Below are 25,803 nucleotides of genomic sequence, written 5' to 3' on the forward strand. Positions count from 1 at the left end.
ACAGCACCCCTCCCCCCAAGTTTGGGATCCCTAGACAGAGGCTCCTGATGGCCCATCGTGCTGTGTGTCCCACAGCAAGGCCTCGGTTCCTCAGAGCAAAGGTTTCTGGGCAGTGGTGGGACCAGCCGTTCTTTGAACATTGCAGAGTCACCGTGTCTGACATCGAGAAAGAGCTGGCTGAGCTGAGAGAGAGCCAGGATCGAGGGAAGGCCGCCATGGAGAATTCTGTCTCTGAGGCCTCTCTCTACCTGCAGGATCAGGTGAACAGTCTGTGGCCAAGGTCCAGGGCCCCTCCCAGGGTCAGGGCGGAGGGTTGGCAGCCCAGCCCTCACCGGGAGACCAGTCATGGGTGTCCGTGGAGTCACTTTTCTGCTGCCGTGATAAAATATCAAGGCCAGAAGTGATTAGTGCTTCATGGCAAGGAGGGCCTGGTAACAGGCAAGGTGAGCACGGCTGACTGAGCCGGAGGCTGGCAGATCCACACTGCCACCTCCACAAAGGAAGCAAGAGGCGTGGGCCAGCTGTCCCAGTGCATGAGCCTCGAAGGGCACTGCTCACCCAAAGCCCCACGGTACAGCAGGAGTGGTTGGCTGCTGCTCAGTTGGGTCTGAGGTCACAAGTTCAAAGGCAAGGGTGCCGCTGCAGGAGCTGAGACAGACAGGCTCCTTCACCACCCGCTTCCTATTGTGCCATTCCTTTAGTTCAGGTACACAAAGCACACCTTTTAGTTCCAGCACTCTGGAGGCAGAGGCAGGCAAATCTCGGCCAGCCTGGTCTACAGAGTGAGTTCCAGGACAGTCAGGGCTACACAGAGAAACCCTGTCCTAAAAACAAAAACACCTTTGAATCATATTTTGTTGTTTTTTAATAATTTAAATTTTTTACATCATTTCCTCCTTCCTTTCCCTCAAGCTCGCCTATATCCCTTAGCCTATTCTCTATCAAATTCATAACCTCTTTGTCTTCCACTGTGTGTGTGTGCACGCGCGTGTGTATGTGTGCATGTGTGCATGTGGGTGTATATGTGTGTATGTAGTATATGTCTATGTGTATGTGCATGCGCGTATGGGTGTATATGTATGTGTATGTTGTGTATGTCTGTCCATCTGTGTGTAAGTATGTGTATATATGTGTATGGGTATATGTATGTGTGTATGTATGTGTTTGTGTGTATATGTGTGTATGTTGTGTGCGTCTGTGTATCTGTGTGTATGTATGTGTATGTATGTTGTGTGTGTATCTGTTTATGTTTGTGTCTGTGTAGCTGTGTATATATATACATGTATGTATGTGTGTGTGTGCATGTATGTGTTTGTGTTTCTAAATATAAAAGTACAGCCTGCCCATCCCATGAGTGTTCTTTGTACGTATGTTTTCAAGTCTGACCATTTGTATTGGTACAGTTCCCCTGGAGAAGACGCTCTTCTTCTGATCTCAGTACTCCTGGGTTGCCAGTAGTTCTTTGTCTGAGGCTGAGGCCCCAAGAGCGCTTCCCATCCCTCAGTAGCTTCTCTATGGTGTCAACCATGTTCTACAACTATTTTTAGCAATGTGTGAGTGTGTGTCATGTGTGAGGGGACGGGGTGCTGATCAGGGAAGTACTGAGGCACAGGCCGCCTGGAACTGGAGTTAGGAGTGTCCTGATGTGGGTGCTGGGAACTGAGCTCAGGTCCACTGGACAAACAGTACGTGATTGGAAGAGGAGTACATGTGCTTAATCGCAGAGCCAGCTCTTCAGCCCTTTGTTTTTTATTTCATGCATTTATTTTATTGTATGTTTTGGGTCTTTTGCCCTCATGTATGTGTGCCACATTCATGGAGTCCTCTCAGAGTCCCAGAAAAGGGCATCAGGCCCGTGGAACTGGAGTCCCAGATGGTTGTGAGCCGTCACGCAGGTGCCGAACCCAGGTTCCCCTCAGGGAGCAGTGAGCGCTCTTAGCCACTGAGCATCTTTCCATTCTGGCATTCATTTTCATTGTGACTAAAAATAACCCATCCTGTGGCCAATGGAAGGTTCTATGTCCATGTGTCAGGTGGACAGCGGGGCTGCTCCTCTCTTTTAGCCACTAGGATTCATGCTGCTGTGAACATTCGTGCGTACGTGTCTTTGAGCGCATCTCCTCTCCTCCTGGATGGATCCTGAAGTAGAGGTTCTGCGTGATGTAGTAACTCGAGGAACTCACTGGCTACTTCCCAGATGAAACCCCCACCAGCAGGGGGTGATGGTTTCCACGTCTTCGCCAACACTTAACGTACTTCTCTCTTTTAAGATTTATTCTGTTTGTCCTTAATTATCAGAATGCACACAGGTGTGTGTGTTGTATGTGCAGTGTCTGTTTATGTATATATGTGTATGTGTTTGTGTGTGTACCTGTGTGTTATGTTTATATGTGTGTTTGTGTATATATGTGTGTATGCATGTGTATATTTGTGTGTGTTTGTATATGTACATGTGTGTGGACTTTGTTTTGTATGTGTTGTGTGTGTGTGTTTGTGTGTGAATACATGTATGTATGTATATGTATGTGTGTGGTGTGTATGTGCATGTGTGTTCATGTATGTACATGTGTGTGGTTTGTGTCTTATATGTATATTGTGTGCTGTGTGTCTTTGTGTTATGTGTATGTGTGTGTGTTTGTTGTGGTGTGCGCACATGTGAATGTAGGAGTTCAGAAGGAGGTGTCAGATTTTTCGTGGCTGGAGTTAAGGTCACTGGGAACCATCATGTGGATGCTGGGAACCAAACCTGAGTCCCTATAAGTGCAGCCAGTGTTCTTAACAGCTCAGCCGTTTCTCCAGCGTTACTATGGTTTGGATTTGCATCTCTCCAGTAACTAGTGATGCTGAGACCTTTTCCTGTGCCTATTGGCCATCATGTGCTTTCTGTGTGCTGAAACGTATGGCGCTGGAGAGATCAAACCTAGCACCTTACAGGACAGATAGTGTTTACACCGCCTCGCTACCCTCTCAATTCCCCCATTACCCAAGTTCCTTCCAAACTCCAAGCTGACCGTCCTGTAAGGGCAGGCGTAAATGTTGGTTTTACCTCCTCAGACGAAGGAATGAGATAAGAGCCATACCCAAGCTGTGCAAATACACAGCTTAGGTTGAGCCCAGAGCATTCCTTCCTTTGTGCTAACTATTCCTAGACCTATTCTAGCCTCTGTATATCTAATCTTCCAAGCTGACTGATTCGATGATCCATCCTCTCTCGGCTTTGGACTGAATTGTTCTGCCTGGCCTCATACTAACTTTGGCAATCTGTTTTAATCTTCTAGCTCCGTACTCTCTGGGTGTCCTCACCTGTGTCTAGCCTGTCTCTGGAAAACTATCCCAGTCAAACTGCCACATGCACACACGCCACCCACCACATACACACGCACTACCTCTGTAGTGTATAGCTTTTGCTACCCTGCTTTCAGTTCTGGGAACAGACCATGCTACTGGCCTTCACCCAGAGAATATTAGTTTCTCAGGTAAAAAACAAACACACAGACACTCATGGTTTTTTTTTTTTTGTTTGTTTTTATTTATTTTTTTTTCCGGAGCTGAGGACCAAACCCAGGGCCTTGCGCTTGCTAGGCAAGTGCTCTACCACTGAGCTAAATCCCCAACCCCACTCATGTTGTTTAATTTTAACCTCCTTTTTGGCTCAATTGTTGGGATCTTCTAAGCTTCCCTTGGCTAGTGTGCCCTTCTCAATACTCTTAGCTCAATATCCCAACTTCCCGCCTGGAGAAGTGGCCTATGGCCACTCTGCTCGAGATCTCACATGGCTGGTCACCTTTTGTCCGTCTGAAACATAGTAGAAAAACCCCTTTCCTCCTCTGTGTCTCCTCACCTCCCCTCGGGGACCCAGAAGTAAGTCCTGCCTCTTTCTTTCTGCCCAGCAATTGGCTCCTGATATCTTTATTGATAGATCAAGAACTAACTGGGAAACAAGACCTTAGCATCAGATCCCGTCTCTCTCTCTCCTCTCTCTCTCTCTCTCTCTCTCTCTCTCTCTCTCTCTCTCTCTGTCTCTCTCTCATCTTCAGTAGCCTCCTTTTCCTGTGCTGTTTTCATGTGAGTTGGGCGTATTCTATCTCTGAGTTATTCTGTCAAATCTTTCTCTGATTCGTCACTTTGTCTGCCCCTCATTTAGACATTGCTTTCAAACATGGGTGCTACCTTCTGCAAACTAACCTTACCTTCTCATTAGGGATTAAATGTGTATACTCCGAAGGGCGTGTCTGTATTCTGGCTTTGGACGTGATCCCTTGTTGGAGCAGCCATGTTGCTGGATTAAAATTCCTCTACAGGCAGGAGGCGGTTCAAAGGTCACCCACTGGTTCAGTTGTCAGCCCAAAGTGCACATGTGATCTTGGCAGCCTTCGGGGGCCTCCCAGGACCATATTGAACTTTTAAAGAAACCCCATGCCCTACCGCCATCTTTTTCGCCCATCTTTTGTTTGTTTGCTTGTTTGTTTTTTCTTTCTGCAATGCTGGGATGGAACCCAGGCTCCCATACCTGGCTCTGGGTACCCTTGTATCCTTTCCAGCACGTCACACCTTCTGCCCTACCTGCCCATTCTGACTCCTGGCTCCTTGGCTTTCTGCCTTTCTTTCAACATATGTATGCATTCTGAAGCTGTTCTTTCTGAAATGTCCTCCTTGGTCCTGATTTTCCTGGAGACCCGTTTTTTACTCTTGAAGGTTCTACTGAGACCCCCAGCTTTCCTGAGCGTTGTTTTTGTTTTTTGTTTTTGTTTTTTCTTTTCTTTTTTTCAGAGCTGGGGACCGAACCCAGGGCCTTGCGCTTGCTAGGCAAGCGCTCTACCACTGAGCTAAATCCCCAACCCCGTGAGGGTTGTTTTAACTCAGAGAGTGGCATGACTTCTTTTCAACCCCAGCGGCCATCCGCTGCCTGGGCCTTAGCTCAGGACCCTTCCTTAGCAAGCTGGTAACTATGCCAGCTCAGAGCACAAGGGAAACGTGTTGAGGTGTGCGGCTGTGACTGGAGAGAAAGCTTCCAGTTCAGGGTAGTCTGAGGCAGGCCGCTCCCTCTGACTGACTACTTGGGCCTAACTTTGTTCCCGAGTGCCTTTCCTCCTCGCCCCTCCTGGCTGCACACTCCTCTCTTCTATTTCTGTCCTCTAGTGACTTGTGTGTCTCTCACGCAACCTCAAACACGTTCCCTGCGCTCTAGAAAGACTATCTGGCTGCACTGACCACTGGGAAGGGGATGGTGGGACATGGTCATGACCCTTTGTGAAGCTGGCCAGCATCCCTAGGTCCTGGTTGGTTGTTCTTGAATGCAGCCGGCCACCCAGGACCTACACTCATTGGTGGTAACGGAGTAAGCCCATTCAGGGAAGAGGGAAACAGGAGGGCCAGGCTGAGCGGCTCTCCCTGGAAGGCACTCGCCCCTCCAGACCCAGGGATATCTCTGGAGCTTTGTTTGCGCCCCTCATGTCTGTTCATTGTTAGAGTTTACATCCTGGGCGAGACAGATGTGCAAGCCTTACTGCTCACACACACCCCTATGCTGCAAGAGCCTTTCATCATCAGAGCCCTGGGCGAGGACCCTCTAGGACTTAGCTACAGAAGCTGTGTGCACTGGCCCAGTGGACCGGCTGGAGAAAACCTCCTTCCCTCCATCCCTTCCCTCCCTCCCTCCTTCAGGGGCTTTGTCACTAACGCTGCCTACTGGTAGCAAAAGTACTATGTGCTGGGTAGAGATCAACTGTGTACTGTGCGTGGCACCCTCTGGGATGCTCTGAGGAGGCAGCGACTGCCTGTGTCACAGCAGGGGACTGGCAGAATGAGCCTCACCGTTGGTTAGACATAACTGACCCACCTCCCTGCCCCACCCTTCATGTCTGTCCTGCATCCAGTTGGACAAGCTGAGAACCATCATTGAGAGCATGCTGAGCTCCTCTTCCGCACTGCTGTCCCTGAGCATAACCCCACACAAGTCTCTGGGCGCCCTAGTGCCCGGCCAGATCGACCCTGAGGCCACCTGTCCAGCCTGCAGTCTGGATGTGAGCCACCAAGTCAGCCTGCTCGTACAACGCTACGAACAGCTGCAGGACATGGTCACCGGCCTAGCGGCCTCCAGGCCATCCAAGAAGGCCAAGTTGCAGGGCCAGGTAAGTCTCTGCCCGGCCCCCTCACAAGGTGGCTGGATGTAGAGATAGGGGTGGATGGCAAGGGTGGGCTTAGTGGGTGGGACAGCACTGGCTGCGACAGCACTGGCTGCCCAAGGGTGGCACAGGGCCTATTACGTGATGCAGAGACGCAGGCACAGATGCAGGACACAGTGTCCTTGGTTACTGGTGTTTGCAACACTTTGTAGACGTCCCCTGGAGGAAAGGCTTGCTGCCGGGCTTGGGGGGGTCACCAACAGATCTTGCTCTTGGATGCAAGAATTTGGATTTGGTTCAGATTGTTGCCTATACCTCACCTCTCGAGGATCATGGGACAGCATAGGACATGTGAGCCTCAGTCACCTACCTCTCTGATGACTCCAAAGGCCACTGATGCCAGTCCAGCAACCAACATGTGGGGAGATTAGTGGCTACATCCAGAGGAGGGGCACGACTGTCTTGGATGCCTCTGAAACAAGCCAGAATGGGTTTGAAGTGAGCGTATGTGTCGGGCGATGGATGGTTCTGATTTTAATATTCATGTGTTCATTTGCGTGTGTGCATGTGTGCGTATGTGCCCATGCATGTTGCACGGAGCACTTGCAGAAGCCAGAAGACAGCTTTCAGGGGTCGGTTCTTTCTTTCCAGGAAGTAGGTCCTGGGAGGGTTGAGGTCAGGTCACCAAGCTTAACACCAAGTACCCTTTACCTGTGCAGCCACCACCCTGGCTTTGTCTTACTTATTACAGTCTCTCGTGGTAGCCCAGACTTTCCCTAGAACTTCCGATCTCAGCCTCCTGAGTGTGGGGACTACATCGTAAGTTCTGAAGGCAGCCGACTATGGGACTGCTCTCGGGCTGCCCCAGCAGCCTCCAAAAGCTCCCCCTGTGACTACTGTAGGATGAGGAGCTGCTAGGCCACGTGCAGAGTGCCATCCTGCAGGTCCAGGGCGACTGCGAGAAGCTCAACATTACCACAAGCAACCTCATCGAGGACCATCGGCAGAAGCAGAAGGACATCGAAGTGAGCAGCCGCAGGGCGCCCACCCCACCCCACCCCACCCCTGCCACCCGGCAATGCCCACCTCTCACTTTCTCTGTCCTGTGGGCCTCCAGGTGCTGTATCAGGGGATAGAAAGGCTGGAGAAGGAAAAGGCTAACAGAGATCACCTGGAGATGGAGATTGACGTGGTGAGCCTCTGGCTCCTCCCCAGCCAGCGTGCATATATGTGCGTGCGTGTGTGTGTGTGTGTGTGTGTGTGTGTGCGCGTGTGTGTGTGTGTGTGCGCGCGCGAGCGCGTGTGTGCATGTGCATGTGTGAGTATGTGCGTGTGTGTGCACATGTGTGTATGTGCGTGTGTGTGTGCACGTGCTGTGTGCATATGTATGTGCGTGTGTGTGCACATGTGTGTATGTGTGTGCACATGTGAGTATGTGCGTGTGCGTGTGTGTATGTGTGTGTGCATGTGTGAGTATGTGCGTGTGTGTGCACATGTGTGTATGTACGTGTGTGTGCGTGTGTGTGTTGGGGTGGGGGTGGAGGTGTTGAGGTGGGGAAGGCAGGGGATTCGAAGTCAGCTGGAGACACAGACGAAGAGGACGGCTGGAGGAACATTCCCACCCCATGCTGGTCTCTCACGCAGAAAGCCGACAAGAGCGCTCTGGCGTCCAAAGTGAGCAGGATCCAGTTTGATGCCACCACAGAGCAGTTGAACCACATGATGCAGGAACTGGTGGCCAAGATGAGTGGTCAGGAACAAGACTGGCAGAAACTTCTGGACAAGCTCCTGGCAGAGATGGACAGCAAGGTGAGGGCGGGAGAAGATGCAGGGGGGGTTGGGTGGCTCTCCTGCCATCGGGGCACCGCCGTTCTCTTCAAGGATAGATTCCTCCAACCACCCCACCACACCCCATCTACCTGCTGCCTCAAGCTCACCTGGTGCCCATCCCCCAGCTGGACCGCCTGGAGTTGGACCCGTTGAAGCAGACGCTGGAGGACCGCTGGAAATCACTGCGGCAGCAGCTCAAAGAGCGCTCCCCACTCTACCAGGCTGACGAGGCAGCTGCCATGCGGAGGTGAGGCCAAGAAGGCAGCAGGGAACGCTGGGCGCCCCAGATGAGCAGTGAATGGCTTATTCTGCCCAGAACTGTCAATCAGGTGAAGGGGCACCATTTTAGAGTTGAATAACTTGGCTAGGGATCCTTCAAACAATGGTGGGGAAAGGAAGAAAGGAGGTGTGAGACTCTTGGGGTTGGATTGTGGTACACTGGGTTTCTCTCAGGGGCAGAGAGACCCCCAAGACGTCCCTGGGGAACCTGGCTAGGGAAATCCCACATATGTCCACCAGGCGGAACCAGAGGCACATACAGGATATGTCCAGCTGGCCCAGAATGTGTGCCTGCAAGGGATGGTTAGGACCAGGTGAATTCCCAGGAAGTAGGACAGGATCTGCCACTGGTCCTGCAGGGAGGCCAAGGTCTCTGGATCTCACTGGCTGTGTCCCATTCCTGACAGGCAGCTCTTGGCTCATTTCCACTGCTTGTCGTGTGACCGTCCCTTGGAGACAACTGTGACTGGACAGTGAGTAGCCACACCTCAACCAAGCGTCTGGTGGCAGGGAGAAGGCACCCCGAACCTACCCATCCTGCCTCTTGTCCTGGGTCGGTTTCGTCCCTGGTCCCCGAGACTTCCTATGGGGCCTGTACTGAATAGTGAGGGCCGTCCTGTAGAACATGGCAGAGGGTGGCTGCTGGTGCTGAGTGGTGGGATTTCTCTCTCACACACACCTCTCCCCTTTCTCTCTGTCCCTGCCCAGAGTCCTCTCCATGACCCCCATAATTCCGAGCATGCCGGGGCACCGCTCCGTCCGGCCTTACACTGTGTTTGAACTAGAGCAGATCCGACAACAGAGCAGAAAGTATGGGACTGTGGGATCCTGGGCAGGGCTGGGGAGGGACGGAGGGGGACCAAGATGGCTCCAGAATGGGATCCTGGGCAGGGGAGGGAAGGGGGGCGGGGGGGGGGAACCAAGATGGCTCCAGAGTGCACACTGGAAGTAATCCAGAGCGTCTCTGACCAGGATCAGGATGGAGAACACTAAACGGACTTCCTTTTCTGCTTTGTATTTCATTGGTCTTTTTGTTTGTTTTGTGTTTGGGTTTTGTTTTGTTTTGTTTTGTTTTTGTTACATTTTAAGCATCTCTTTGGTTGGGGAAGGGGGTTTTTAAGCTAGGGAAAACTTTCCTCAGCAAGTCTGGTCCCTCGAGAGTCTTTTAGAGGTGCTGGGCTGCCTCGGGCAAGGGCGATGGGCCTCTAACAGTTCACACCGCCTCCTGTACACTAGGGGCCTGGAGCCCAAAGCAAGTGTGAGTCACGCAGGGTCCCGGAGAAAAGAGCTTGCGGAGCTCCGCGTGGTCCCAGGCTGACCTCCTTTCTTCCGCCTGGCTCTCACAGCCTGAAGCTGGGCAGCAGCTTCCCTCGGGGTGACCTGTCGCAGATGGAGAAGAGCGTGGGGCGCCTGCGTAGCATGCACTCCAAGATGCTGATGGACATCGAGAAGGTGCAGATCCACTTTGGCGGGTCCGTGAAGGCCAGCAGTCAGATGATCCGAGAGCTGCTACATGCCCAGTGCCTCAGCCACCCGTGCTACAAACGGTAGGAGGGCAGAGTCCAGGGACATGCCGGCCCCGGTGACAACCGAGTTTGGCCTCTGCTGGCTCAGGGTCCATTTCGGGGATGGGGATGGAGGAGACGGAGCAGCTGGGGTCGGGGTCCGGGTAGCGAGGGTGAGAGTGTACTGTGAGTATGTGCGCACACACGTGGCACACGTGTGTTGTGTGTGGCCTCAGGCTTACTTACCTGCCTGTCCCAGGGGACACCCCTGGGTGGCTCAAAATGACTCCCGTGTGTCTGTCTACCTTCCAGGGGAGCAGATACAACAGATTACACCTACTCGACTGTACCCCGTCGCTGTGGGGGCAGCCACACCCTCACCTACCCCTACCGGAGAAACCGCCCGCAGCACCTGTCTCCACTGGAGGAGATCCAGATAGCTATGAAGGTCTGACCACAGTCACGGAAAGGATAGCCCTGCTCTGCCCCCTCTGGAAAACCACCTAAAGTCCCATCAGTTGGCCCTCTGCCCCGAGGTCTCTCTTTCTCTCCTCCCTCCCTTGCTGTCTAGGGGTTGCTAGGCAACCTCTTTACTGCCGAGCTACCTCCCCAGAGTTGCTCAGGCAGGCCTTGAACTCATGATCCTTCAGCCTCAGCCTTCCAAAGTAGCTAGGATATACAGGTCTGGCTCTCAGCTGGGTAGAATGCCGTCCTTCCACCCAGGCACCACACCACCACCTTCCACCACAGGCCGCAGAACCCCACGGTACCTCCTCCCATCTTGTACTCAGAGCAGACCCTGCACAGGGGGCCCTTTCTTTTTTTGAGAGTGAGTCTTGCTATTTTCTGGCTGGACTGGTGCTGGCTTTATCTCCCAGACTGGCCTTGAAGTCAGTGGGAAGCCCGCTGCCATTCCCTCAAAAGCCAGGATTACAGGCATGTGGCCTTGGGGAGGCTTGTGGGGAGGCAGGGGCTGGCAGGGCGGCTCTGAGCACTGCTTGCTGACAGTGTCTGCACTCCGGCCCGCCCCGAGGACACATACCCAGGAAGTTACAATGATAATGGACAGGCATGTCCCCCTCTAGCACGATGAGGTCGATATCCTGGGCCTTGATGGACACATCTATAAGGGACGGATGGACACACGGCTGCCGGGCATCCTAGGGAAAGACGGTGAGTCCAGACAGACAGCCTTGAGTTCCTTCGGGGTTCTTCCTTGGGTGACAAAGGACAGTTGTCTATCTCCTGGTATGGGCATGTCTGGGATCATTGGGTCCCAAGTACTTTCTCCTGAAGACAGGTGGCTGCTCTGTGGCCAGTCACCCGGTAGTGGCCTGTTCTTTCTTGCTGGCCTTCAATGCTCACACTTCCATGGTGGAAGCTTTCCTGCCCCTACCTCAGTTCCCTGTAACAATACAGCCAAGCCTTGACGGACTTCTCAAGACACAGCAACGGGTGGTCATCTGGTACCAACACCAAGCGGTAATCGACCAGGCTCCTGAGGGCCCCGTTCCAGTTCACACCAGAAGTGGATGGCGGATCACTTCCCATCCTGCCTCGTGCCTTCCTTATTTTCTCTTTCCCTGTGCAAGGCTGACGCGTACAGGTCCTCAGTGCATCTGAGTGGGTGGGCAGACTTGACGGGCAGGTAGACGTGTAGATGAATGTGGTATTTCTAAGGGGCAGAGCCACAAACTCAGTGTGTGGAGGGCCCCACCTCGGCTGGCTCCTCGCCTCATGGGTCCTCCCACAGCTCTCGCTGGTGCTCACCCTCCTCCTGCCCTTTCAGCCCCAGGAATGGCGAAACACAACAAGGCTAAGCTCCAGCAGCTGCAGCAGCTCCAGCAGATGCACCAGATGCAGCAGCTGCAGCAGCTCCAGCATGCCCGGCCCCACGTGCACAGGCAGCCAAACATGGGCAACCTCGGCATGCCGCCCTCTCGGCCTCAGAGTGCACAGATGTTAGCTGACAGCAATGCAGGTAGGTTTCTTCCAGGCAGCCTGGACGCTGTCCCCGAGCCGTCCTTCCTTCCTGATAGCACTCCAGCCTTCCCCCTGCCCAGGCGAGAGACAGTGAGGGCCAGGGAGCTCATGGATGGAACGGGAGGGAGAATGGAGAAAACCCAGGTCCTGAACGTTTGGCGTGTGCCGGGTCTGTGAGGTGACCGCTGTTGCTGTCCTACTCAAGAGGTCATGGGGACAGAGATGCATGTACCCAGCTCTCTGGCTCCAGGCCCAAGGTCTTCCCTGCTCAAACACAAACACTTTTAAGAGCCAGGCTACAAGGCCAGGATATGAGCAACCCCTTCCCCCACACCACCACCACCATCACTACCTCCACCACCATCACTACCACCGCCACGGCCACCATCGCTACCATCACCACCACCATTACCACCACCACAGCCACCGCCACCACAACCACCATCGACACTGCCACCACCATTACCACCACCATCACCCCCTGTCCCTAGCCTGTAGGTATCCCTCTCTGTCTCTAGGCCTTGAGAGCCCCTAGCGTTCCTGGTCTCCCCTGAGAAGCGAGATCAGCTAAAAGTCCAAGTGGCTTGAGGACTCTGGGTTTGCATGAGACCTACGGTCCTTGCTAGAATGTGAGGCTAGGACCCACACTGCCAGGTGACCAAGCCAGTCTCTCTCCTCATCGGTCATGGACTTGTTTGCATGAAGCTCTCCGCAGAGGCAGGCTGCTCCATGACAGTCCCACACAGTGTTTTGCAAATGCTTGTAGGAGACCTAAGGCTCACAACACATTCATACATCACCTCCTCGAGCTTTGCCTGTTAGACCTCCAAGCTCTGTAACGTATTTTCCATTCCTACCCTGCGTTTGTGAGATCCGGGGGCACAAGGTAGTGTGCACGGTACCGTGGTGCCATGCAATCGAGGTACATGAAGGGCTTCTTGCCGGGCTATTTAGGTAGTTTTGTCTGTGCAACAGCCTACACTACACCTACACTGACAGGTACAGATCAACATTAGCCCCAGGAACAACTAACAGGAAGTGGTAGGTATGGGGGACCAGACAGAGCAAGCTGAGCCCCTCCTGTCTTGCAGTTCCTTCAGGGCAAAAGAAAGACAGACCAGTCTCCTCTGAGGGGCGTCTCCTGCAGTCGAATATCCCCACAGACATGGGAAGTCTGCCGGGTAGCCAACCCGGGATGAACCTGCAGATAGATGTACCTCCTGGGGAGGGGATGGAGGAGCCCACCCGGGGACCACGGTCCACCACTGCTCACTGAACAGAGACAGAAATAAACGTTCTTAAGAAGGAGTTGGGTGCCAAGGGATCTCTCTGAGGCCCGGCCTGAAGACCAGGAGGGTAGGTACCTGCTGTTGGCCGAGCCGCTCTGGGCTTCTAGGCCTCCCCATCTGAAGGACAGCAGTTCTGATTTATGGTTGGAGCTGTTGGGAGGAAGCAGGTGCTCAGGGAGGGTGAGATGTTGCATTCCGGGCAGAGAGAATAGCTGAGGAAGACTTCAGGCCTGGTTCTGGGAGCCTAGGAACAGGGTGGGCCTGGTCAAGTCAGTGGTTATCGGACAGTGCTGTCTTCTGGTCTGGGGCATTCTGGGTAGGCTGGGATCCATGGTGTCTGTATACCAGTTCTACTTGGAGGCAAAGGGCCGCTGCCCCCTACTCTCTGGTCACAGGGTTGGGGTAGGTAGCTCTCGCTTGGCACAGGGCTTCCAGGCAGAACCACACACTGCCAGAAGGTTCTGCCATGTCCTGCAGTCCCCTTGGATCAGCTGCTACAAATGGCAGCTTCAAAGCCACCCCCGGTGGAGGGGCTTGGTGCATGGCTGTCTTGGCTAGGTTAGCAAGGGTAGGGCTCTCATTCCATGGTGTCCCCAATGGTGACTCAGCCCAGTGTGCTCACTCTACCTGCGGTCACTTGCTATCCAGGATTCTTTGGGTTCAGGGTCTGGGCAGCTGAGTCCCCAGGACTACTGCTACCCAGCTCCATCTTAAGCTAGGGCCTCCAGACAGATCTTAGGGGTCCACAAGAGAGCCTGACCCGACTTGGGGTCAAGGAAACCCTGCATCACACTATGCAAGGCCAGCCTGGGCTACCTGGCAATAACTTGTCTCAAAATAAAGCGTGTTTGTATTCCCACCTCAGACTGAGGTGTGCAGAGGGGGAGATGGGGCACCCCCAACACCAGTTTCCATGACTCCCTCTCAGAGAAAGCATCTGGGGCAAGATGTTCACCTTGAGGTGTGAGAAAGGGGGCGACAAAAATCACACAGGAAAGTGTGGCAGGAAACAGCCAAGAAACAGGTTTCTCACTGAGGCGATGGGCTTAGCCCAGGGTGCCCTGGGGTGGAGGCTGCCCCTAGATTAGTATCTTCCTCTTCCTTTTCTGTCTTAGGCGTTCACACTTGTGACTGGATGGGAGCAGAGGCCTGGCTGTGGCCCCCTGTAGGTATCCCTTGACTACTGAGCCTTCCTCTGAATCTAAGGGCAGAGTCAGGATCTGACCCGCCCCTCAGCTGGTGTCTCCCACACTGGTCCCTCCCTGGCAGTGAAATGTCAGGTCAGCTCAGTCTCCCTGGTCTAGAAGTTGGTCTCACAACAAACTCTCCTTGACCAGGACCTGCCTCACAGTCACAGGGACAGGACACACATTCCGTGGTCCTGTTAGATGGGTCAGCCTCTGCCATCCCATACCTGGGCAGCTGCCCCACCCTTTCCCCACAAGCTGGTACCTCTGAATGGACCCTGCCTGGCCGCCCACACACCTGCAGGGACTTCCCCTTCCAGCCTGGGAAAGCACAGGTGGGCAGGGGCAAGTCTGCAAGGAGGCCCAGGGGCTGGAACTAGGAAACAAAACTGAAAGGACAAACCCCAGCTCCCAAGTCCAGCCATGTGTCACCAGCAACAGAGGGTGGCTAGGCCCATTGCTCTGCTCCACCCAAGGCAGGGGTGTGTGTGTGTGTGTGTGTGTACCCATGTGTTGGCCTCCTGGCTGGGGCCTGTAAGTTTCATTTCACTTTGGCTCCTCAGAGTTGAGGGGCTGGCAGGGTTTAGATCCACCAGTGTCAGGAAGAGCTCCAGGAGTAACTCACTGCTAACGCCCATCTAACAGCCTGCTGGAGGCTAAGAGGTCCTGGCTCAAAAACTGCCACCGTCACTGAGGGCCCCCTCCAGGAATCCAGTCTTAGTGGCTTCCAGGCTAAGTTAAGGTACAGGACTAGGTCAGGACCTGCCCCTGCCTGCATCACCTAACATGAGGGGCAAGGAATGCCACAGCCCCATGATCGTGCTCTGCCCCCAGCCAGGGACCCCAATGACCTTTCCCACCAAAGCAAACAAAAAGCACCACAAACCAGGGAAGTTAGAAAAGTCTTTTAAGTCTTTAAATTAAAATTGCACCCTGGTGCATTGATTTTAATTTGGGAACTCAATCCAAGGCAGTTTCTCCTTAGTGGTGGCCCTCTGGCCCTGGACACACACACAGACTGGGGGCCCGCAGAATAGCTGGAACAGCAAGGGATGGGACAATCAAATATCCATTCATCAGAGGGCAGCCAAGTCTTCAGCTCTGCACACCTTGCTGGTGATTGGGTGACAAGTTTCAGAGTCAACAAGAGGCCACCACCAGCAGAGATGAAAATTGTCTACCAGTAATGGGGTAAAAAGTCCATGATTCTGAGGACCCTTCTGGGACCACCTCCCTTGGGGGTGGAGCTTCTCAATGGCTGGTGTGCCTTCTCCTTCCCAGAGCAGCATGGCCATCCAGCTGCATGCTCACTCCATCTACGAGCACCCTTTGTTCCCCACAACTGGGCAGAGGTGAGCCTTGCCCTCTGACTGGAACATGTGTATAGGCCCCACTCTCTCACAAACATTAGCTAAATTTATATTCATATATATTATAGTTATATATTAAAAAGAGGGAAAAAAACTTTCCTGGAGAGAAACTCCTGAAGAACCCAAGTGGCTCAGGATGTTTGCTGTCCCCCCACCCACAAAAATTCTCTTATAAAATCTTCCAGTGCGATCTTGAAGAACCCCCCGCCCGCTTGCGTTTCCCCCCTCCCTGCCCTCTTCCGTGTCCCCACAACCCTGGACTGCCCCCTGCTCCAGCCCAGCGGGGTCCAGTCTCATCTCTGGCCATCCATAGCTGCCATGGCTTTCTGAGGGGCGCCCCCCTGTGATGCTCCAGGGGGCCACGTGGGCTGTGGGCAGTGGAGATGGAAGGTGTAGGGGGAAGAGGGCGGGATCCAGGGCACCTGGTGGTTGGGTGGGGATGCGGCCCAGAAGGGGCTGAAGTTGGCAGGGGGGGAGCAGGCTACAGCTGTCATGGGGCTGCTGCTGCTCTGCAGGCCCTCAGAGGTTCGAAGCTTGGAGAACATGGCCAGCGCATCAGGGAAGTTGGGTGGTGTGGCAGGGGTGTTGCTGGGAGTACACATCTGCAGAGAGAGAAGAGAGGTATCACCGGTGAGGCCACAGGGCAGGACTCTGGTGCCTCTAGCCCACAGGTAACTTCAATAGGATTGAAACACTCATCTTCCCCAGAACCAGAGAAGGGCGAGCAAACCCAAGCTGCCAGGGCTTAGGATGACACCCAGCGAGGGGCGTGAGATGGCAATGGTTAACTCCAACAAGCTAGGGTGTCACTGTGAAAGGACAAGGGGCAGCCCGGGACACTGCTGCCCAGCTACTTGCCTGGCTTGGGGGAGCCAGCTGGCTTCCTCCACAATCTACCCTCAGATGTCCCCAGAGAGTTAAGCACCAGGGAGCAGGCCAGGGGGACAGCGAGGGGGTCTCCTCCCTGCACCAGCAGGGCAAAAAGCTGCTCTTAGAGCTTCCATTCATTCCAGAGTTCAGACAGTGGGTCTCGGACCCCGGCACTTCCCACTCACTACTTCTGAGGTACAGATCTGGTTAGCTCGATTACTCTTTCTGTAATACAAACAAGGAGACTGGTCCCCAAAGCAGTGCAAACTACAGTTACGACTCTGGGCTATTCCAGGTGTATGGAGGCCTCCCTCCCAGATGCCAGCAGTACACTCCTAGGAACAGGTGGGTCAGAGCCCAGGACCTAAACGAGCTAGTTCTGACCTCAAAGCCTCTTCTCCCTCAGGAGGCCAGGAAGTCCTTTCAACTTCTCCTAATTTTAGCAGTACTGGCTCCTCCCCAAGGCACAGGGCACTGGGGGTAGGGCGCTGAGACACAGGACAGGATGCTAAAGCCTTATCACTAGTTAGAGCAAAGCCAGACCCCCTCACCCTGCTCACTGAGGCTGTGCCACCCCGGCTCTTAGGGAACTCTGACCATTGTCTGCTCCAAGGCCCTGAAGGGAAGGCCTTTGGCCTCAGGCAGGTCTGGCCCCACCCAGACACTTCCCTCCTCCCCTCACGATTCCCTGCCCACCCCCATGACTTCTCGGCAGCAGGAAACAATGAATGGGGGGTTGCGGGTGGAGGCCAGTTGCATCAGAGCATCGTGACTGACTTCCCTAGTCAACCAAGCCAGAGGCCAGGTCTCTTCTCCAGGAAAAGCCTAGAGGGTTAGAGGGGCCTGTGCCCACCTGCCTGGGTGAGCACAGGCAGGTCTCCCTGCCTCTCTGCTTTGGTGAAAGCGGCCTTGAACGACATTTTCTGAGGCCCCACCTATAATCTCAAGTAATCCTGTGTCCTGTCATGGGCGAAGTCCTCCAGCTTCCCTCGCCCTACAACTGCCATTCATGCCCCTCCCCCAACACAACACGGAGGACCCTTATCTCCGTGATAGACCTTCGGGTCTACAGGACAACCATCCACCAGTTATGACCACTTTGTGCTGACTTGTCTTCAAACAAAGTATTTATCTGAGACAGGATGTGGCTAGATACCCCAGGCTGACCTGGAGTTCACAGCGATCCTGCTGCCTCAACCTCCCAAGTGCTGGGTTCCAATGTTTACTTAAGTCTTCTAATTACTTTTGTCTCAAAACCAGGACTGACTCCCAGAATGGGACTGGTGTTCCCTATCGTGCTGGCAAAGGATCAGCACAAGTCCCTCATACATGCACTGATTATAATGTCTGAGTTACAAAACCAGCTGTCTGCCCAAGGGAAGCTTCCAAGGAAAACACAAACACACACAGCACACACACACACTCCTCATAGGCACCCACATAGACAGACAGACACACACAGATTTGGAAAGGTGGGGAGGGAGGGGACTCCAGTTCAAGCTGGGGCCTGCTGGCTTCCTTGTTCCAGGCCCTTCAGCACAGCTGCGCTCTTCTGAGTGGTCTCGTGGGCAGGAAGAAATTAAACAGGGACTGAGGCAGAATACCTCCCAGGTCCAGGAAGCTAGCAATCTGAATGGCTGGATGCAGGGGAGGGGTCTTGGGGATGACGAATCCCTCCTGAATCTCCCAAGAGCTTGGCCGCAGTGGCCAGGGCCTACAGCCAGCACCATTCATGTCCCCATCTTACTCCAAATGCTGCGAGCTCGTTTAAATTAAGGCAGACTCCCCTCCTTTTCTCCCTCCATTTGATCAGAAGAAAAAAAAAAGAAAAGAAAAACAGTGCTAAGAACAAGACACAGAAGAAGACCGATGTGTAGTCTGTCCCTTGGGGCGAGCCAGGGACAAGAACACCCAAGTCCAAAAATGTCCAACAGCAGATAGCCTAGGGAATGTTTTACCACCGCTCTCCTGGGCCCAGGTCCTCCTACATGCTTGGAGCTAATAGCTAACTAGGAGTTGGAGTGGAGGAAGGATGTTCCTGGCCCCAGGAAGGCAGGGTACCCACTGGCCAGAGGGCAAAGGCCTAGCCTGAAGCCAAGCTGGAAAACGACAAATCCAGGCTTGAGGAACTGATTCCTGGACTGTTTGTCTAACATACTGAGATTAAAAGAAATTCTTGGCCTTATCTCAGGTATATAAAATCTGTATACCCTCCATAAAGGTTATGTTCCCTTGAGGCTTCGGAAGGGCCAGCCTTACCTTTGTGGGTAGAGCTGGACTTCCGGAGCCCGGGTGGATCTATCCCTTCCCTGTTTCCTGCAGCACTGGGTGGCTGTGCGGCTGCTGTGTGTGTATGGCTGAGTGTACGGCTGTGTTACATCAACACACACAATCCCTAGCTCCGTCGTGTGTGTGTGTGTGTGTGTGTGTGTGTGTGTGTGTGTGTGTGTGTTTTGCATTTAAGACACAAATCCCTACCTCAATCCCCTCCCCTGGGGTCCCCTAAGGTGGTCTGGTTATCCTCGAGCCCCATCCCCATCCTCTGCTATCAGAATCCCAACATCCTGCTGGGAGTCGTCTTTCCTTCCTTCCACCCCCACCTCCCCAACACCAGGACCCATACGCCCAGGGCACAGCGCCCGGCGCAGGGCCTCAGGCCCCGATCCAGGAGCCTGGAGGCGGGTCCCAAAGTTGGGCGAGCCAGCGCCGGCCTGGGAGCGCTCTTTCCTGGAAGACATTTTGGCTCTTTGTTTACATTCGCGGCGCGCCGCTCCCCGGCAACATGGCTGTCACCGGCGAGGCTGACAGCGACCCTGCCGCACCGAGCGCCCGCTCCGCCGCACTGGGGGGGACACTTACCATCTGCGGGTGGTGGTGGCTGTTGGGAATGTTGCTTTCTTGAAAGAACGTGCTTAGGGCGGTCTGCGGACAAACACGGGACGCAGCGGCGTGAGCGAGGCCTGGTCGCCCCGGCCTCCCCGCCGCAGCCCCCCGCGATCCCCAACGCGCCCCCCGGCTCCCGCGCGCGCTCCCGGCCCCGGCCCGGTGCACACCTCGAACTGCCAGTGGGCCGCTTGCAGCAGCTGCTGCGCCTGGTCGGCCGCGCAGCCCGCGGCCAGCACGAACTGGTTGATCATGACCTGGTGCCGCAGCTCGTCCGTGTTCACCGACATGGCGCTGGGCGGCCGCCCCAGGCTCGCGTTCCCAGCCCTCCCGCCGCCGCCGCCGCCGCCCGCCGCCGCCGCCGCCGCCCGGCGAATGTTGTGGTTCGGCTCGCGCGGCCGCGCCGACGCCGCAAACAACAGCGCGGGGCGGGGCCGCCGGGCCCAACGTTCCGGGGCCGCGAGCCGACGCCGCTGATTGGCCCACGCGCAGACCGGCCAGGCGCCGGCTCCCACACGGACGTTCGATTCGAATCCTGCGGCGGGCCCGGCCGCTCTGTTTCTCTTCTCGCCTGGCCGCGCCCATTGGCGGAGCCGGCGCCGCGGGGGTGCCCCGGGATTGGCCAGCCTCCGTGTTTTGGCTGTTCCTGGTTGGTGGTTGGCTGGGACGGACGTCGGGGGGCGGGGCCTGACGCGCTGATTGGCCTACCGTAGGCCTGTTTGAACTCAACTCGAAAACCCTGAGTGAGCTCTGATTGGTGGAGATCGCCAGTGTTTGCTGTTGTAGGCGTGGGGGTGGTGCTGGCCAAGTTCATTCATTACTTCATTGAAACTGAACATGCTCAGCTGGAAAAGCAAGACGGAGTGCCTTTGACTCATTTCCTCTGAAAGATGTGGTCATCTCGAGAAACAGAACGATCAAAATAGAAAACACACAGAACCTTCGCAGCTACTCGACTCTCAAGAGTATTTAAATTTTAAATAGCTTCTAAACAAATCTCACTTTAAAAAAAGAAAACTTTTGAAGCACAGCACAGAGTCAGATCTTGGGTTCATTTCTTAACACCAAAAAAGGAAATACAAAAATCAAACCAAAACAAACAATAACAAACCAAAACAAAACAAACAACAACAACAACAACAACAAAAGAACCGGGGCGGAGTAACGCTCAGTGAGTGGGAGGTAGAGGCATTCGGATAGCTCTGAGTTCTAGGCCAGCCTTGACTACATAGTGAATTAGTTCCAGGATAGCTAGGGCTACATAGAGAAACTCCAAAAAGACACACACACACACACACACACACACACACACACACACACACACACACACACACACTCGAGGGAGGCGGGGGTGGGGTGGGGTGGCCAGAACATGTTTTGCATAATCCAGCCCTGGGGGTTTAAAATCCTTGTGCTTAAAAAAAAAAAAGTATCTGGTTTCAGCACGAAGACGTTTCTTTGTCACTATGCCCTGATCAGCAGTACACTGATACATCTATTCACATGAGATTTACTTTGTACTGGGTATTGAAATGATCTAAAGAGGACTTAAGGTACACAAAGTGATGAACTTGTCTGGTAGGAAAGCACTACACACTGTCGGTAAGAGCCTCAAACATCCAAGGATTTCTGTACCGTGAACAGTCCTGGAACTGTTTCCCACCCTGATCAGGAGGACTGGATTGGGGATTTACTCTGAAGGCTTCTCTCTCTGGAAGTCATATACTGTTTTTCATCAGAACTGATTACAGAGCGAGTGTGTTTTAACTAGTTAGGGGTGTGAAGAACATTAGGACAAGAAAAAAACAAGGGCTGGAGAGATGGCTTAGCCGTTAAAGGCTAGGCTCACAACCAAATATATAAGAAAACAAGCCCTGCTTCTATGTATTTGCCGGTGAAGGCAGGTGCAGGGAAAGTCAGTTCTCTTTCTATGCTGCGGGTCTGCAAAACCAGACTGGGGTGGTCAGCCCTGTTTTTTTTTTTTTTTGGTTTTTTTTTTTTTTTTTTTTTGAGCTGGGGACCGAACCCAGGGCCTTGCGCTTCCTAGGCAAGCGCTCTACCACTGAGCTAAATCCCCAACCCCAGCCCTGTTTTTATTTTACCTAAAAGGATTAAATTTTGCGTTTAAGAGAACTTGCCCCCTTTTGAAAAGTATATAGGTAAGAATAAGGTTGCACCCCATGGGGTTGGGGATTTAGCTCAGTGGTAGAGCACTTGCCTAGCAAGCACAAGGCCCTGGGTTCGGCCCCCAGCTCCGGAAAAAAAGGAAAAAAAAAAGGTTGCACCCCATGTTTGCATAGCAATGAGAGCATGTGGACGCTGGCTGGTGGAGAGAGTTTGCCTAGCCTAACGGAAGCCCTGGCTAGCGCCCTGGTTATCTCTCCAGCTCCTCAGATGAGTTAATCTTGTGCCTTTTGTCCTCCGTTGTGTTTGTTTGTTTTGAAGGTACAGGAGTGCTACAATTATCTTTGGATGCCCCAAAATGCCCATGGGCTGAGAGGCCTTAAGTGTGGCTAGAAGCCAAGTATAGTTATCCCTCCACAGCTGTGTTTCAGGGTCCCCTAAAGCTGTTGACAATCAACTCCTTTTATGTAGTATAACATAACATAGCATAGCGTTTGTTCATAATCCCTACACAGCTTCTAGTATATTGTAAACAGTCTCCGAAATACCTTATAATATCTAATAGAATGCAAGGACTGCTAAAATAGTTGTACTGTGGTGTTTGAGAAACAAGGAGGTGGTGAGCAGGGAGCCTGTGCATGTTTAAAAAAAAAAAAAAAAAGAAAGAAAGAAAAAGGTCTGTACAGACACAATTTTCTGTCCTGATATTGTTTTTATCACGGGCTTCTTGAATGCAGGGATGTTGTTGTGTAGGCTAGGCAGCCCCTTTAGAGCTTACAGATCCCACCCCACCCCAAGGTAATTGCAAGGTGAAAATAGGAAGACACAGACAGCAACCTGCACTTCCAGGGATCTCGGGCCAAGAGCTGCCCTAGAACAAGGAAGCACTGTTGTCACTGTGGGCTGCAGGTTTGCACAAGTACGTACAGGTGTCCAGCGTGCCAGGGCGGTGAGTAGCAAGGTCTACTTGGGGCACAGACATTTTAAGAGAACGTGCCTATAGCCTCCAGGTCTTCATGAAAAAGTTCTCACGCCCACAGCCATGGTGGTACCTGGAGGCCTGTAATTCCCAGCATTTGGGAAGCTGAGGCAGGAGGATCAGGAGTTGGAGGCTAGCCTGGACTAGGTAGAGAATTATCCAGCTCTCAGGGAAAATAAAAGCTGAGAAATCTGTTGTTTCCTGGACATGAAGACAACTAATCCCTAGGGATCAGCTAATGTTTACCCGGTGCGGGACACAGCTGTGGACTGCCGGGACAAGGAGGCCAGGCTCCTAAGCCTGAGGGGCTAGGGCTCAGGTGATCTTCTGTGGGCGAAGGTCATCCCAAGAGGCAGGAAGAGCTCCAGAAATGTGTGTGTGTTCTGTGGTCCTGACAGGCAGAAGGGCTTAATCAATACTTAGGCTTCTGAGAATGTGGTTCAAGATGAATGGCTGGGAGCAGAAGGAGTGCCAGCCTCCAGGGCTCCTGGGCTCCGGGGCTCCTGGGCTCCCCGGAGCAGCTCCCCGGGAGGAGTAGGGAAGAATGGATGAGGTCATGTTTGCAGAGGACTTTGAGCTGTGGAGATGAAAGGGAATCAAGCGCAAGGTGTTATTAACTGAAGGTGTTATTATCTTAATCTGAGAGGACAATGCAAGGCCAGTGAAACACTGCAGTAAAAACATGCCATTAATAACGAGTGGAACACAGTGGTAGCCTCAGAGAGAACAAAATCTTTGTTGCATCCATGACAGGGCCTCAGAGCTCTGGAGAAACAGCTCCCTGTGTGGTGCGTGCATAACAAGGTCATTGTGAGGGAGCCCCTAAGCCTGCGGGCTCACAGTAGTGGACCATACAGCACTCTGTAGCCCTGGGCTAAGCACTATCCGCGAGCCACGCACTTTTTTTTGTCTGAGGACCATCCGGGAGGCAGCTAAGGGACACAGGTGGAAAGGATTCTGCCCAGTACCCAGCAGGTAGTGTCACACCCCACTACCTCCATTACTATGAGAGGGGCTCAAAGGGGCCTCTTCTAGGGAAGTGTTTTGTTTTGTTTTGTTTTTTTCCCCAGAGGCTCAGTGGCAACCTCTAGGGATGCAATGAGTGGGTCTGGAAGGGCAGAGGGTTAACATTCAGAAGGGTAGAGCACTGCTGACACCCCCCCACATTTACTGAATCCTCAATTTCCAAGCTGATTCTTTTTCCCTCCCTTCCGCTTCTTTTTGTCTGTTATTTATTATTATTATTATTATTATTATTATTATTATTATTATTATTATTATTATTACTTTGTCTTTTTTTTCTCTCTCTTTTTTTTCGGAGCTGGGGACCGAACCCAGGGCCTTGCGCTTGCTAGGCAAGCGCTCTACCGCTGAGCTAAATCCCCAACCCCACTTTGTCTTTTGACACAGGGTCTTCACACAGCCCAGGCTGGCTTTGAAATCACCAGGTAGCCAAGGCTGACCTCTGAGCCAGGTGCTGGAATTAGAAGCCCACGCCAGCATTCCAGGGGCTTCCTTCCTCCTCTCTGTGCCCCGACCCAAGCAGCTCCAATGAAATTGAGAGAATTTGAGGGCGCCAGGTTCCTAATAAACCTGAAGCTTGGAGAGAGCTCATAGCCCTCCAAGGTCAGGTAGCACCGAACCCTTTTTCTGTAGCAATAAACAAGATCAAGGTTGGGTACATACGGAAGTTCCTTTCATTCCCAACCTTCCCCTATCCCCCCTCCCCCTCTAAAGGCCAGGTCCTCCTATGGGCACAAATTCTTATCTGTAGCCCAGGCTAGCCTCGGATCTCTTGGTTCAGACTCTTGATTTCTAAGAGCACAAGTGTGCTTTTTTTTTTTTTTTTTTTTTTTGAGACAAGGTCTTTCTACCTGGCCCTGGCTGTTCTAGAACTTTATGTACTCAGTTGTGCGTACTCTTAAAATGTCACATCCCACTTTCAAGTCCAGCCGGCCCACCGGAATCTCCTTAGAATCTACTGCCTAGATGGTACCGACAAGACCGGAAACGCCTTTCATCTGTGTCGTTGGAGAGAGAAAAGCCAAGGCTGATCCCCCAGGGATGAGTCCACGCTGGTTTATACCAGATTATGTTTTCTACAAACTGTCACATGCCTCACAAAGGACAAAGGCCAGGCCACTCCCGGCCCAGTTAAAGGCATTCCCCCGAAGCAGCACATTGGTCTGCACGCTCAGTGCCGTCCCAGGCAGCCCGTGATAAGGTAACCCCACCTGTGGTTGCTAGGTGTGTCTTAGCAATCTACAGGGGCAGGGAGACAAAGGGAGGATTGAGGAACAGCCTCCGAGCAGTCTCCTCCTCCTTGGGTGGGTGGGTATGCTGGCTTCCTGCTCAGACGGACTCTCTCTCTCCTAGGGAAGGGAATGAGAGGTCAAGAGCTAGTCATCCGCGATCCCCAGTGAGAACATCTGCCCGCTGAGAACACACTACAGGCCGGCCCACTTCTAGTTCCCTGGCTGAATCTCCTCATTTCATAGAGGAATACGCACTACAAACAAAAGACCCAAAGCCCGTGCATCACATCACACACACAATGGCGATTTCCAAATGCAAACTCTGCTTCCTTCACCAGTCTTGACGCCCAAATTCCCCTCGATCATTCTCCAGTTCGTTCATGATTCATGACCCCGTGATCCTGATCCCCGTGATCGCGATCCGTGCCATCGTGAGACGCGGTTCCTCGCTCATAGCCACCCTGGTGGGTGATCTTAGAGCTGGCTTTTCCTCTTCTCCGTGACTCCGTGAGGCAATTCTAGTCAAACTAACAGTTACAGATCCTGAGGAAATAGTCTGAGGAGGCTCGTTAGAGCGTAAAGAACAGGAACCGTGAGGCATTTAAGTAAAGGAGCTGGGTAGTGAGACCGGACAGCACAAACCAAAACAAGGCCAAAGGGAGACCCGTTGAAGAGCTGGATGTGTGGAGCACACCTGTAATCCCAGTACTCAAGAGCCTGAGGCAGGAGGACCACTGAATTTAGAGGCTAGTCAAGGGAACGTAACCAACGTATTTACTGGAAGAACTCCAAGACAGCACATCACAGACTCCTCCCACACGTCCATGTTGAACGCTGCACTGTTCACAGCTGGTGAGTTATAGAACCAACCTCGGTGTCCACCAGCCGAGACGTGCTGTATATGTTTGTCTTGTTTCTGTTTTATTGAAGACGTGGCTTCTCTGTGTAACCCTGGCTGTCCTGGAACTCGCTCTGTAGACTGGAACTCAAAAAGATTCCCCCTGCTTCTGCCTTCTGAGTTTGTGTTACTACCTCCTGGCTGGAATTAAGTATTTTTATATTTATTATGGACGTGAACGTTTATCTGCATGTATGTCTGTGCACCATGTGTGTGCCTGGTTCCC

At 53.2% G+C, this 25,803-nt stretch overlaps 2 protein-coding genes across 2 annotated transcripts; one reads left to right on the forward strand and one right to left on the reverse strand.

Annotated features, from left to right (window-relative positions):
• The first annotated feature begins 215 nt into the window (after positions 1 to 215).
• On the forward strand, positions 216 to 13,025 carry Qrich2 (glutamine rich 2). Its single transcript, XM_032914017.1, has 13 exons — positions 216 to 260; positions 5,877 to 6,131; positions 7,028 to 7,150; positions 7,243 to 7,317; positions 7,770 to 7,934; positions 8,081 to 8,202; positions 8,642 to 8,707; positions 8,943 to 9,044; positions 9,581 to 9,781; positions 10,052 to 10,187; positions 10,825 to 10,912; positions 11,529 to 11,720; positions 12,814 to 13,025. Exons 1-13 carry the CDS (start codon positions 216 to 218, stop codon positions 12,996 to 12,998), a joined length of 1,755 nt encoding a protein of 584 aa, XP_032769908.1. The 3' UTR covers positions 12,999 to 13,025.
• Positions 13,026 to 15,087: 2,062 nt separating this feature from the next.
• On the reverse strand, positions 15,088 to 19,846 carry Ubald2 (UBA like domain containing 2). The gene is made up of 3 exons (XM_032913280.1): positions 19,492 to 19,846; positions 19,298 to 19,360; positions 15,088 to 16,170 (listed from the first exon to the last, which is right to left on the reverse strand). The coding sequence occupies exons 1-3, from the start codon at positions 19,609 to 19,611 to the stop codon at positions 15,862 to 15,864; spliced, it is 492 nt and encodes a 163-aa protein (XP_032769171.1). The 5' UTR covers positions 19,612 to 19,846; the 3' UTR covers positions 15,088 to 15,861.
• Between the last annotated feature and the right edge of the window lie 5,957 nt (positions 19,847 to 25,803).

Source organism: Rattus rattus, chromosome 9 (assembly GCF_011064425.1).
Source record: "Rattus rattus isolate New Zealand chromosome 9, Rrattus_CSIRO_v1, whole genome shotgun sequence".
Taxonomy (NCBI): Eukaryota; Metazoa; Chordata; class Mammalia; order Rodentia; family Muridae; genus Rattus; species Rattus rattus.

Excerpts from the sequence above, each read along its gene's own strand:
- Qrich2 (XM_032914017.1), top strand. The coding sequence starts at position 216 with ATGGAGAATTCTGTCTCTGAGGCCTCTCTCTACCTGCAGGATCAG. Across the intron at positions 8,203-8,641 it reads GAGGCAGCTGCCATGCGGAG|GCAGCTCTTGGCTCATTTCC; the intron begins GTGAGGCCAAGA and ends CATTCCTGACAG. Across the intron at positions 10,188-10,824 it reads AGATCCAGATAGCTATGAAG|CACGATGAGGTCGATATCCT; the intron begins GTCTGACCACAG and ends GTCCCCCTCTAG.
- Ubald2 (XM_032913280.1), bottom strand. The coding sequence starts at position 19,611 with ATGTCGGTGAACACGGACGAGCTGCGGCACCAGGTCATGATCAACCAG. Across the intron at positions 19,361-19,491 it reads CGGCCCACTGGCAGTTCGAG|ACCGCCCTAAGCACGTTCTT; the intron begins GTGTGCACCGGG and ends GTTTGTCCGCAG. Across the intron at positions 16,171-19,297 it reads GCCACCACCACCCGCAGATG|ATGTGTACTCCCAGCAACAC; the intron begins GTAAGTGTCCCC and ends CTCTCTCTGCAG.